Raw genomic sequence first — 14,490 nt, 5'->3', positions numbered from 1 at the left:
AAGGAGTGGAACAAATAGAGAGAAGACATAGTGTGGAATGAAAAAGACACAGGTAGATATGGAAGAAAGGTGGAAAGGATAATTTATAGGAGAGATATTAAGAAGCATAGAAGTACAGAAGCACAGAAATATAGAAGCCCGGAATGATTTAGATGAGAAAATAGTCCATACAAGGAACATTCATGAAGAAGGAAAATTGGATAATATTAGATATGGAGACAGTACATTATAAGGATAGCTCTTTTTCTGTATATCACAACTAAGTCAATATACACACATGGAAGAGAGAGAGAGAGAGAGAGAGAGAGAGAGAGAGAGAGAGAGAGAGAGAGAGAGTATGAGGTGAAGAAAGTTTATTGCCCTAACATGGTAGAGATTGGCTGAATGGTGTGACTCTTGGTGAATTTCAGATAGCAACTGCTTCTCATTTTTATATAGGTTAATTGACAGATATTTATTATAAACCAGAGGAAAGCTTGCATTTATTTTACTTCATTTGCCTTCATTTTACTATTTACATTAAAAATGTTCTTTACTAAATTTAAAAAATTTCTTTGTCCATTCATATTTTTCATGCCTATACCTGTTTTTATTTGTATACAAGATGCTTAACTGTTCACCCAAGTTTAACTTTGAGACCTGTTATTTGCAGGCATTTGCATGGTTCAGTGACCTTTTAGTGGAGCACGCAGAGATCTTCTGGTCCCTGTTTGCTGTGGACATGGATCAAGTATTAGCAGAACAACCCCCTGATACCTGGGACTCCTTCCCACTCTTCCAGATACTAAATGACTACCTAAGAACAGATGGTAAGTTTTCCTGTGTTTGGACTCAGATTAAAGGAAACTTGATAGAATCAGTCTTGGACTCAGATTAAAGAAAACTTGATAGAATCAGTCTTGGACTCAGACTAAAGAAAACTTGATAGAATCAGTCTTGAGTATTATGAGTGCAAAATAATGGTGAGTAGAAAATGATTATAACATTATCAAGTGCATCTAAAGTTATAATATACATAGTGTATCTTAGTAGTCTGAAGGATACAATTTTTTCCAAGATATTAAATATCTCTGGCTGATGTCCATTGCAATCTTTGCAGTTGGAATAACTCCAATGAAGGAAAAGGAATGGATGGTGGGGGAAAGAGAGGCAATATAATATAATGAGGTGGTTGTCATATGGAAAAGTTGCCTTATTTATTTATTTTTATTTATTAATTTGTTTATTTTGTTTAATTACTTATTATTCTTATTTGTTTTTTGTATTTAATGGAAACTGAGAAACACAGTTCTATGTAAATAGTCTTTCAAAACTGCTGCCTATTAAAATTTATTACAAGAATTGGCTCTTTATATATTTATTTATTCTTTTTTATTCACCCTATAGAGACTGTTATTCCTAAACAAATTTATGAATGTTGAAGGTCAGGAGGCAAATATGCACATCTTTAAATACTGCAAAATTAAATGCAGCTGTGTTATTTATTGATGATTTATATAAATTGATGTTTTCATATAAATTGTGAAATTGTAAAGGTAAAAGAAACTTATCTTTGATAATTCAAGTTATGATGCTCAAGATTTTGTATTGAGCTGGTTTTTAGTAGATCAGGGAAATTAAGTGGTTAAGAATGATATAAAGATTTAAAGAACAAAGCAGTAAATTGAAAGTAATAAACTATAGTAGTGGAGATCAACTAATGTGACCTGAAAATATAAACAAGTTGGTTTCTGTATTGCAGTTGAAGGAAAGAATAGGCAGAAAAATATGGCTGAGAAATTATACACATAAGGGTCGTTTTGAAAGCAATGATATCAGGCTTCATGTGTCTAAAACATGAATCATCAACATAAGATTAGCTGTCTTCAGAATTGCTTCATGCAATAATCATAGCATGCAATGCACTTTTTATCACCTACTAGTGATGAAAAGTTCTTTGCCATGTTAAAGACACCATCATAATGATAGCTTGAGTACTGGATGTAAAATGAAGAGTTTTTTTTCACCTCAGGGAATAAAAAGAAGCACACGAAGCCAGTTCCAGTGAATAGGGCAGAGGGCTTATCATTTCCACACCATGTCATCAAGAGTCTGCTGTGCAACTTGTGACTGGTGAGCTGGTGCATTGTCCTAATGCAGTATCCATCTTGTCTCATTTTTTGCTGACCTGAAGGCCTAATGGCCCTTTTTTGGATGAGATTATACTCTTTAATAATGGCACCAGTTTAGTCCAGTGTATTTGGGGATAGAGGATACCTTTTTCCAGTACCTTAAATCTTATGTAAAACCATTTTCTTGAAGAGTCATTGTTAGAGATCTTACCCCCGATTATGTACATTTCAGTACCATCTCAGCTATGGAACTTGACTTGTTCATCAGTGTTCAGTAACATATGTATAGCACATCCAAGCCAGGTGGACAGAAATATGTTCCAAGTTGCAATGATGTACTGTTTGCAAGTAGAGAGATGGTGATTTTTCTCATTAGAAAATGATATCATGTACTTTCAAAACAACCCAAGTGCAAGCTTTTGTAATGCTTCTGTATGCAAGCCATTCAAATATATTCCAATAATAATGTGTAAATGCTCAGTAAAATCAAAGGGCAGTGTTATGGAAAACCCTACCCATCTGATATTTAGTAACCGATTCATTGGTTATATTGTATAGTAGTTTAGGTCCTCTTGGACTACACATTAATTGTCTTCAGTAATTGCGTTCAAAAGTCTACTGTAACTGAGGGAACTACGGGTTGGCAGCAACTATCAAATCTATGAGGCTGCCACTCCTTTTACCCACCCATGGAGAAGGGAATATAATATACATTAAATCAACTCTTCCTTGCAGAGAAAGAGTCACAACCCAAATGCCGGGGGGGGCACAATTAGGACAGAGGACAAACTGGGATGAGTCTTGTAATATTCTGTGGACAGCCTCCCACATAATGGGCCAAAGCCCACACCAAACAGAATATTATATCCTTCTGCACATGAATAGTCTATATGCAGTCCCCTGGAGGAATACAGACAGCCACACGCACACAGAATTATGAAGTCCTCTGGCTTCAGAGCTCCCAGCAGCAAGTTCTGAAAGCCAGTCACATTTAACATCACAAAAACATTAATGACACAAGTACACCACAACAGACAGGGCTGGGATGATTAGAGAACCAGACCCAGGCTCTCAACAAAACACAAACTACTGGGATGCCATGATGGAGAGGATGAGACTCATAGCCCACCACAATTTGACTGGCATAACACTCAGCCAGGCCTGTGACTGGTGCTTATCCTACCTAGCAAAGGCAGGGGCATACTGCTGCTAACACTCAGGCAATAGTTACTAATAATGGCCCTCTAACTTATCCCTCTGACTCATGTGCCAGTGCTCCATCATTCAAGCAAGCTATCTGTGTCCTTTCCTTATGTCAACAAGTGCCTGACTGAACAAGGACAATGGGATGCATCTTCCAGCCATTGCATGCTCCCTCAGATGCATGGGAGTGAGTCACATGACATAGGAAAAGGGGGCAGGTAACAGGGAAGGAACGAGGGAGGCCAGGGGTATGGCAGGTAACTGCCATACACTCAGTCACCCTCGCTTATGCTTACTCGTAAAGGACTACAGTCTTGCAAAAATTATTGTGCACTTATGGGAGGGACTGGGTGAAATTTAATGAGTTTGAGGGGAGAGACCAACCCTTCTATTATATTATAATTGAGCTCAATAGGAAGGGACAAAGTTGACAAAATTAATATAGGAAGAAAACTAGGAAGACATGTGAGTTTTTAAAGTAAACTTGGGAGTGCAGGCAGGTATTCATCATGCCTCTGGCATCTTCTGTCTTCCTCTCTCTCTCTCTCTCTCTCTCTCTCTCTCTCTCTCTCTCTCTCTCTCTCTCTCTCTCTCTCTCTCTCTCTCTCTCTCTCTCTCTCTCTCTCTCTCTCTCTCTCTCTCTCTCTCTCTCTCTCTCTCTCTCTCTCTTAATCAGTTCCTAAATACTATTTGAAATCCGAAGTGTTTGAAAACCAAAACTATTTTCCCCTTAGGAATCAATATAAAATGCATTAATCCATTCCCAGACACCAGCCTACCATGTTCTTAGCAGCTTGTGACAGATGCTCCCATAGCCAAGATGGCAGCTTCACATCTCCAGCTCACAAATGATTTATCTAGAAAGGATGTATTGAAAGAAGTTAGTGACACAGAACTCATCAGAAGATACTGTTTAGAGTTTAGACTGTGCAGATATTCTCTTTGTCACCAATCTAGTGAAGGAAGCCTTACAGAGGGACACAGAGAGGAGCAAGCCATTTACCACCAAAATGAAGGTGATCATAAGAGTTAGACATTTTGCTGTTTGGAAAAGCTACTGGAAAAATGCAGTTATGCAGTAGTGATGGCACTGGGGGTCACTGAGTGAGCCACAAGTGGGTCAGCAGTGGCAGCTCGTCAATAGGGACTGCGAGACTACAGCCCCCCCAGTGGATTTCTAGGATTCACGAAAATAATGTTAATTTATTTATGTTTGACTATCATTCACATGAAAACACCAATTCTCATATGTTTATATGAAAAAAACAAATACTGCAAAACAATGAGGAAGTACAGAAATGATTTACTATTTAATGATACGAAAGCCGGGAGAAATGGGGGGAGGCTTCCCGGGCGGAATGGCGAGTGTGGACTGCGGCCAGCGCAGTCTTGTCTCGGCCGTTGTTGTGGCTAGGTGAGTGTTATTGCGTCGGTCTTATTTTCAATCGTGTTTTTCAATTGGTCAGGGATGATTTTAAAATATTATTGATCAGTGATGGCTTGTGCTCAATCTTGATTATCATAGATGGTGTAAAATCACAGAAACATCGTATAAAATAGTATTTTTTTTCTTTTCCCAGGTAGGCCTAGCAGTATTTTGCAAAATGGCACAAGAAGCAAAGACGGTTTCTGCATTGAAAGAACTTGCACTTGCCATGATTTCAATAGAGAAGATTTCTATGAATAATATGCCAGGTTTAAATGAAAAAGTTATTGATCTGTTTGCACAAAACAGGAACAGGAGAATGGACTTCCTTTTCAAATAGACTAAGCCAGCACTAAGGAAGTCTAGCATTTACTGTTAGGATAAGACCTAAAGAATTAAATAATTATCTATCTATCTTTATAATCTATCAATCAATGGTATGTTAAACAATAACAATAAAAGCATTTAAGATTTTATTTGTCTGAATGTGAGACAGCTCCCCCATCAGTAACAGCCACGAGCTGCCACTGTGGGTCAGGATTACTCCTGAATGCCAAAAACTATTTGTTTACATCAAGGTTTTTCAATGGGATCATTTACCTTATTTCAAAGATTGAACTACTGTCTTACACTTTATGCCTCTCCTCTAAATATAAAAAAAGGAAGTAAATATTTATAGAAATTATAAATTAGTAACAAACAGCAGCTTTTGCTATGCCTTTTGATATTTTAAATCAAATAACTTTTTGTTTGAGAACTGAATTATGGTACCACAACAGAAGCAATAATGAGTAAAAATATTTGTTCAAAACTGATTTGTTTGAAAAGGTTCCACTGTGTTAAATATATATATATATATATATATATATATATATATATATATATATATATATATATATATATATATATATATATATATATATATATATATATATATATATAAGTACAAGGACAAAAACTGTTAAATATATATATATATATATATATATATATATATATATATATATATATATATATATATATATATATATATATATATATATATGGTAAGACTAGGACTAGGCGCGAAACTTGGGAGGGTACTGTATATATTTGTTCTGTTATCTCAAATTTATTCATGCAAATGTGCTCAGCTTCATTGTTTTCTTGTCTTCCTTACTTTGCTTTATTTCCTGCTTCAAATCTTTCATCTCCTTTTGGGTGAATTCAAGACTCATTACGTCCTTTACATTTATTTGGAGGGATTTCAATTTCTCATTAATTTGTTGAAATAGCAGCTCCACGGTGCCCGGGTAAGTCTGCTCCTGAGAAGACAGCAAGGCTTTCAACACTGACATATCCATGGTAGCTGCCAACAAATTAAACAATCATTGAATGAAGTAGTATAACTAGCGGAGAGGCCTAAAAATAAATCTGCTTATGAGCAAAGCCAGAGCAGGACAGAGAGAGAGAGATGTCATCGGCCTTTGTCAAGGTCACTTGCTGGCTGTTACACACCCACAATTAGTCTCTCAAACATGCAGTTGACTGTGTGTCAGCCAATTCTCTTGCATCTTAAGACCTAGGATGTTCATAAAATAAAGCAAGTATTCAATAATTTTGAAATATGCCATAATATGCAAACAGTTTTGTAAAATAAAACAAGTGTTTGATAGCTTTAAAGGGGTCATTACACCATAAATCTGGTAAACAGAGGTTGGTTATATGAACTGTATTTAAAAACATGTAACAAAAAAATTTTTGTTTTTTGGGGGACTGGAACATATTAATAGCATTTCAGTTAATTTCAGTGGGAAAAATTCATTAGACATACAAGCAAATTGAGTTACGAGTTCTATCACAGAACAAATTAAACTCACAAGTCAAGGTACCACTGTATATATATATATATATATATATATATATATATATATATATATATATATATATATATATATATATATATATATATATATATATATATATATAGGGAGTCCCATCTAGAAAATCACATATCCTCAGAAATCAAAGACTAAGTCACCCTAAGTTGAAAATATTCTCTGGTCAGATGCCTTTAACGCCATGGTTTAGAAGTTACAGGACATTTAAATATGAACACACACCAATAGCAAGTGGCTGCACACAGGCTATAGTACAACATCCAGCTGATTGCTCTTGCCATATAGAATTCCTTATGTTTGCCATACAGAGTTCCTTATTATTTGCTACAATGATACACCGTCTTCTTGTATTCCATTTCATCTTTATTTGCAAGTCTGATATGTAATCAAGTCACATCCCCAAGATGGCAACACCATTACTGCTGCCTTCCCTACCAGCACAGCATTCCAAGTTTACTAATTTGTTTCATTAGGTAGATGATGGAGGCTGCTGCCCTTCATTTAGGTGGTACAAGATATACCATAAATTACTAATTTCCTGCCCAGAAATCAAGGGTTAACCTATGCTTGAGATCAAACTATACATGGGGATATATGGTATATTTGAGTTTTTTAAATAAAAAAAATGACAGTGCTCAATACTCATGAAGCAAAGGTAGTGGACTGGTAGTGCCATCCATTGCATATGGAGTAAGTTGGCCACTTCTTTTCTTCACCACACTTAACCTTCTCAATCATTGCTGGTGGTATGCATTTGATGCTGGGTAAACTCTAGACCAGCTAGTCACCCAACATAAATCTTGATAGTGAGCTGAAATTTGAATCCTGGACTTACTTTGTTGTACTTAGATGAGTTACCACCTAAATCACCATGTTCCCAATTGATGATTAGTAATGTGTAATGGAAAATTATTTCAAAATACTACTTAAGGATATTTTCATCATTCTTTTTATCATCATTACTAAAGAACATATTAACCCCTTCACTACAAAGCGCATAGTGTGAGCCCAACAGCACAGTACGAGGACGAGGCCACTGTCACTCTCCATAGAGTGCAGTTGGCATTTGATATTTTCTGTCTTTTTCAAGAACTATTTTACCTGTTTTTGTTATCGGTTTATTTAATTTTATAACCAATTTTGAGCAAGAAAGTTATACATGTCATCATGTGTAACAGGGTTTTAAATAATTCTGTTCACATGACAATTTTTGTCGGGATGTTTGGTAAATAACTAGGCAACTCTCATTCATCTAGTCACATAATATGCCAACCACCTCATCATCAAAGGAAAGTTTGGAGGCATCAGAGAGACAAGTGATGAGTTGCCAAGAGTCCAAAGAACTGAGAAACAGTTACTTTGGTAAATCAAGACACTCATCATAAAACATGTCTGACATTAACCTCCAACCTTGTTCAGCCTCCCTCAACTCAACCTCAGGGCCATCACTCTCATCATCACTACAGGAATCATTATCATCACTCTCATCCACATCTGGGATTCATCCCTGCTACTGTCAGAAAGATCATCCATAATGTATGGAAAATAGACAAACTCATATCAGCCTCAAAGTCTCACCCCCCACTGCCAACATGGAAAGTTGCCATGTGGGTGGTACTGAAATTATTTATTGTTTTATGATTGGCTGACAGGTGAATGGGGTAGAGCCAGATCTGAGTGAATGACGTATGTGAACCTCACACTGTTCTGCCTGTACCAGAAAATGGGATTTCAAACTCTAAATGTGTATATCACGTGGGAGTGACATGCCTGATGCTTCATCAGATGGTTGTATGGGTGAGCAATGGTGCACCTCATGCATCATCATAGTGAAGGGTTAAGGATCATAATTAATCCCTAGAGGGTGAAGATACTGCTATAAACTGCTCACCTGTATGGCAATGTTTTTTACATTTTCATGGAAATCATTCTATTTCCATCATAAATTGGCTGGGTTGCTTGCTTTAAATTTAACCAACCTTCTTCTTTAATCTCACACAAATGCAAAGTCTCTAGGTCATGTGGTTTTTCTGTGCTGGCTTGATGAAGCACAGTATTTTTATTGACATGGCAGACCTCAGTTCAGAACGCTGCTCAGCATTTACATGATGGACATCATAAGTGTTGTATTTGTGGCTCACATGGCCTTCCTTACATTTTCTCATATCAAGAACTGACTTATGAGGAATTGAAGACACTGGTCATGGAAAATCTTGCTCAGAATCAGATGCAGAAGAAAAAAAAAATTGTAGGTCTTGCCATCTTGACAATTGTGGAGACATTGGTTGAGGGTATAGTAGTTGTGTGAAGGCCCAGAAATCACACTGACCAAAAGCTATTGTGTGAGCTCCAAAATGAGAGCAGGAACAGACAAACCAGAAAAATCCATCACCCATCCTTTATCTTGTAGCCAGAAAAATTTGTCACCTGCCCTTTGTGTTAATTATGTAGGTGGTCCAGTTCTTTTATAAGAAAATGGAAAAAAAGATTATTCATCTTGCATAATTTTAGAAGGCAACATACACCATAGTAATAAGCAGTAAGTCTTGCCACAAGCTTGACTTCACAATGACACTGCCCACCCTCCTCTTGCCACAAGCCCTTTTGTTTGGTGCTGGCACAGAGGAGGCAGGGCAATTGTTGGAGATGCTATTATAGCTGAGTAAAAATTATTGTCATTTACATTTTCAGATTATGTGTCATCCCAGGATATAAATCTGATGGCATATTTTACGATTAGAAGTGTTTTTAAGTTTTGATAAAGAGAGTGGCAGTGGCATGTATTATCATGGTGATGGATTGCTATCAGCACAACAGTAACACAAGCATGTATGAGTATGTGGCACTACCATGGATTTTATCAATCTTTAACTTCAGGAATACTAATAATCTCCCCCGAAGGGTGGTGTTGAAAATGAGAGGAATTGGACATGAGTGAACACTCCCAGAAATTACCTTTATTTGACCATGCCCATATAAGCCCATCCAGGTCATCAGCTTGTTGTTTTATGTTGAACATAAAGGCATAGTACTTATCCCAGGTTGAAGCCAATATAATACTTATAAAAAGTGAAAATAAGAATGAGAATGGATGAGTAATCACTGAGAATGCATACATATCCAGTGATAGGGTATTATTACTGGACCTGTACAGACTAAAAGGAATCTCATTATGTTCTATGGATAGACAGTAAAAAGAAAAGACAAAGCCAACCCAACAAAATACCACTTATGAATTGGGGGTAACTTTGGATATTACATGAAAGGTTGACTTTTAGGTCATTTCTTTAAACTTACATATATATTGCTTCTCACAGCCAATTTTGGAAAAGTCTCTCAGTGCTTCAGTATCTAAGAGTGATGTGATGTTCTAATTATGTGTATTTGTTACAGTTTTTAGTGGTATAAGTAACTGTTTATAGTTTTTTTTTCTTTTCTATTTATAATGAACTGAGGAATCCATGACATGGGATATTCATTTTTTTTTTCCCCCCCTCAGATAACCTAAAAAATGGACGGTTTCATCAACACCTCAGAGAAACATTCGCTCCAATGGTTGTTCGATATGTGGATCTGATGGAGTCTTCAATAGCCCAGTCCATCCACAAAGGCTTCGAGAAGGAACGGTGGGAGAATAAGGGAGGAGGCCGTTGGTAGAAAACACACAATCCAAGATTAATTATTTGCTTAGTAAAATATAATATTTTATTTATTTATTTTCTTATTTGTGTTATTTTTGTTTTATGCTTGCACTAATACATTTTTTACAGTCATACTGAAACAACATCTTTATACTAGCATTTTCTGAAAATAAGGTAACACATTTTTTTTTCTTAATATGTGAACTGGTAAAAACTGGGATACTATCATAACAGTAATGTGATTTTTATATTGTTATTTTTATATAATGAGAATGAACTCATGAATATGGCTACTCTGATTTCCAGGATAGAGTGAGATGTAAAGCAGCTTTCTAGAATAGACTGAAATTTAAACCTGGAGATAGTGATATTGAAATTAGATCATCCCATCCTCATTAGAGTTTACTATCCTTCTAACATTTGTTGCATTAAATCAAGGTTTATTCATAATTTGGTTTAATATTCCAATTTCAATTTTGTGCATTTATGTGCATATTAATTTATATCAAAGTAATGCAACACTCAGTATCTCAATGAAGACCCAACTCAGAAGAGGCTGAGTATCCTACATCAAGTTAATAAAGGTGTGCAAAATGAAGTCACAATGCAGATTTATGTACATACAAGTAGTGTCAGCATTCTCAAGTAACAAAGACTTCAGCTGTGATACTAGTATTACCATGGTGGGAGTATTCACACCCAAATCTGTGTAAACCTTGTGTTGGATTGTTGAGTGAGTGTAGTCAGCTATCTCTTTTAGCATTGTTTGTTTCTAGTGAATTATGGAATATAAAAGAAATGTTTCAAAACAAATTCAAATCTCAATAGGCCATACTTGTTGTTTTGGGCAACTACATGGGCAATTTGCACTGAAAGGCCTGCCTCCCTGTCATGTTTCATGTTTGTTTTTGCAGCTTTGATAGCAGGGATGTCAATATTATATATATATATATATATATATATATATATATATATATATATATATATATATATATATATATATATATATATATATATATATATATATATATATATATTTTTTTTTTTTTTTTTTTTTTTTTTGCAAAAGACATAGGAGGCGAAGAATTAGTAGCTCCTGTCTCCATAGTCCAAAGCTTTTCCCTTAAGCTTCACATAACAGTGCTGGAATAGAGGGATGAAGATACTTGAAAAATTTCACTGAACTGCAGGGCTTACTCAATTGCTGTATTCATTGTAACTGAGTACATATATTGCAACACTCAAACAGTACAGCAAAAGAATGAACTCTCAGGATGCAACTGTTCATAATATTTTGTATAAAAACAAAGATTTGATGAATATCTAAGAATAAGAAATGTCAAGGCACGATTGGTTCAGTGTACTTCACTTTCTTAAAGACCTTGTGATTAGAGCTGTCCACCCAAAAAGTTTTACAGTGAAAGGTCATAGAAAGTCATTCTCTTGCATGAAAATAAGAAATTTATGTATAAAAACAAAAATGTATCAAACTTACAATAACCTGAACCAGCAAAAGAACCCTCCTCAAAACCAGAGTTCTGAAGAGAAACAAGGAGGTATGTTTGGCAAGTTTTTGATTACAAAATAATTTTGTTGCACATCACATTTGATGTGCATGTTAAGCTAAGAAGTTCCAAACCATGTGTACCATACTTTTGACTTCGATTCAGATTGATGGTTTTACATCAGACTCAAATGCATATGTATATACAGTATTGCTGGGCAAAATGTTTCAAGCACTTTTATGTGTTTAAATCTCCCTCTGAGTGCAGCTGACAGCTGCTGACCAGTCATTTATCAAAACTACTGCATCCTTTTGTGCCGAAGTATATGACAGAGTTGCAGGATGGGAAAGCAACTAGTATATGTAACTGTAATGAGGACTTCATGAAAGCTAAAGATGTATGCTGTTGGTCTGTACTACCGCATTTTCGTAGGCTTAGATGATCAGCCCATTATGTGATCAATGGGTTGCATTATCATGACATCTTTTCTTATAACAATATAATTCCTCAAGACTAAAAGAGTCAGCCCTATCTAAAAAAAAAAAAACAGCAAGGGACCATCAGGAATGTACTATCAATGGGTCTTCCTTAGCCACTGTGCCTGATTATGTACTTGCATAGTCACATGTTATTGATGGATGTTTCTGAGACTAGAAAGAAGCCAACATCTGGCTTCTAAGTAGTATATATTCTTGTTTAATGCCATTGAGGAATTTATCAATGGCATGCATGCAATTTTCTTTGCCAGGTATTTAATTAAGTTCATTACATAGTATTTTTTGGGACATTCGAAGAGTGCAAGACTACTGCAAATATTATTTATTTGATATCTTATGTGAATTTTTCAATGATTATTATTTTTTTCATTATTCGTTTATTTTCTTCACATTTTGGGTATCCATCACATGTGGGCTTTGTTACTGGAAGCTTGGATGATTGACCTGCAGGTTTGTGTTCAGGAAGCTTGTTTGGTCATCATCATCATCAGTGAGTGGAAATGCAGACCAAATTTTTTAAGTGATGCCTGGAGGCTCATGATACTCTCCAGTATTTCCCAACACACTCACAGTTGAAGGCAGGATAGATTGTAGTATGTGGGTGCTCTTAATTTACACAGCAATAGCTGAAAAGTGGCCAGCTGTGGGTGGAATTGCAACTCAGATTTCTGCACTCACTACTTCTATGTGCTTACTATTAGGGCATCACCTTCCTAACAGCTAAGAGCATTGTTAAGTGTAGGGAAGGTTCATTTGACATCTTTTTGACTCCATAGTACAGTAAGGATGTATCAATAACTTTTTAGCATTGGCATATACTTAATTCTAGGTAACCATAGATCTGTCTTTACAGGACATCTGTTGGCAGTATTAATGTCACTGCCCATGACTTTTCAATGACAATGACATGATCTACAGTCATTGGTGTTCCTAATGATCATTCTTGAGACATTATAAGAGGTAGTTAGTCTTGCTTTAGGTTTCTGTAGTTAAGACCAAAGTCTAGGCATTTAGAGACTTATTGAAAGGAAGAGTATTTTCTGTTTGTGCATGCAATAAGGAAACCACATTTGTTGGTAGTGCAGAATTTTGCTATTGTGGGTTTTATTCAGAAGTTTTTACTGATTTATTGTAATGGATATTCTTTGTACAAGTATATAGAGAATGGTTAATTTATGTACTGAACTATAAAATTTATCTTGACATTGCTTCAAGAGTGTGAGATGCCAACACTAAATAGTGACCTGAAGAGGTAAATTGGCACATTTAGTTACACTGGAGATATCATTTATCAAATCTGAGTTTGTGATTGTTCCATGAATCAAGTCTTGTTACTTGCACAGTGCATGAATACCAACTCATCTGTATGGATCTATGGCATGCTTCTTGGAAGTCAGTCTTGTTGACTGTTTTGTTACTATAAGAAATGATTCTGCATGGAAATCAAGGGCATGCCTAGAAAACTTGTGGCTGGAACAAATTGATTTATCTTACCTATAGGTATTTATGATAGGAAGGTTCTATGCAGAATTCTCTTTCCAGTATTTTCTATTCCATCTTGCTATGTTTGAACAATACTGGCAAAGTATTATATGTATCCAACTTCTGATATTTCTTTTCTTAGACAAATAATGCTCTTTTCTTAAATGTCTTTCCACTCAAACTCCTTCTAGAATCCAGTGTATTATATTTCCTCTTCTTAAATGTTACCACGTTACATATGTCATTAACTTTCAGCTCTCTTCCTTAGCACACAGAATCAAATCATCTTCCCATCTGTTGTAAGTTTCATGTTGTCTGGCAACAATATGGCATCATCATCATGTAGGAAACTAAAACATTTTTAGTTTTTATACGGAGATGAGTACACACACACACACACATGCGCATACACACACACACACACACACACACACACACACACACACACACACACACACACACACACACACACACACACAAACACCTTGTAGTGTAGTGGTTAGCATGCTCAGCTCACAACCAAGAAGGCCTGGGTTCAAATCCTCGGTGCGGCAAGGCAAATGGGCGAGCCTCAATGTGTAGCCCCTGTTCATCTAGCATCAAGTAGGTACACGATATAACCCAAGGGATTGTGACCTCGCTGTCTCGGTGTTTGGTGTGTCAGTGGTCTCACTCCTACCCAGAGATCAGTCACTATGAGCTCTGAGCTCTTTCCGTAGGGAACAGCTGGCTGGGTGACCAGCAG

At 36.1% G+C, this 14,490-nt stretch overlaps 1 protein-coding gene across 2 annotated transcripts in view; it reads left to right on the top strand.

Annotated features, from left to right (window-relative positions):
* LOC135098734 (calcium-dependent secretion activator-like) overlaps nucleotides 1–10,656 on the top strand; it is a 152,590-nt gene extending 141,934 nt beyond the window's left edge. Inside the window, exons 7-8 of one of the 2 annotated variants that reach the window (XM_064001125.1) lie at nucleotides 653–809; nucleotides 10,120–10,656. In XM_064001125.1, coding sequence (XP_063857195.1) covers nucleotides 653–809; nucleotides 10,120–10,277 — 315 coding nt within the window. In that variant the 3' untranslated portion in view covers nucleotides 10,278–10,656. Of the gene's footprint in view, nucleotides 1–652; nucleotides 810–10,119 lie in introns of those variants that run through there. The other variant, XM_064001126.1, reaches the window with a different exon arrangement.
* The last annotated feature ends 3,834 nt before the right edge of the window (nucleotides 10,657–14,490 follow it).

Source organism: Scylla paramamosain, unplaced genomic scaffold (genome assembly GCF_035594125.1).
Source record: "Scylla paramamosain isolate STU-SP2022 unplaced genomic scaffold, ASM3559412v1 Contig78, whole genome shotgun sequence".
Taxonomy (NCBI): domain Eukaryota; kingdom Metazoa; phylum Arthropoda; class Malacostraca; order Decapoda; family Portunidae; genus Scylla; species Scylla paramamosain.
This window is presented reverse-complemented; position numbering and strand designations above follow the sequence as displayed.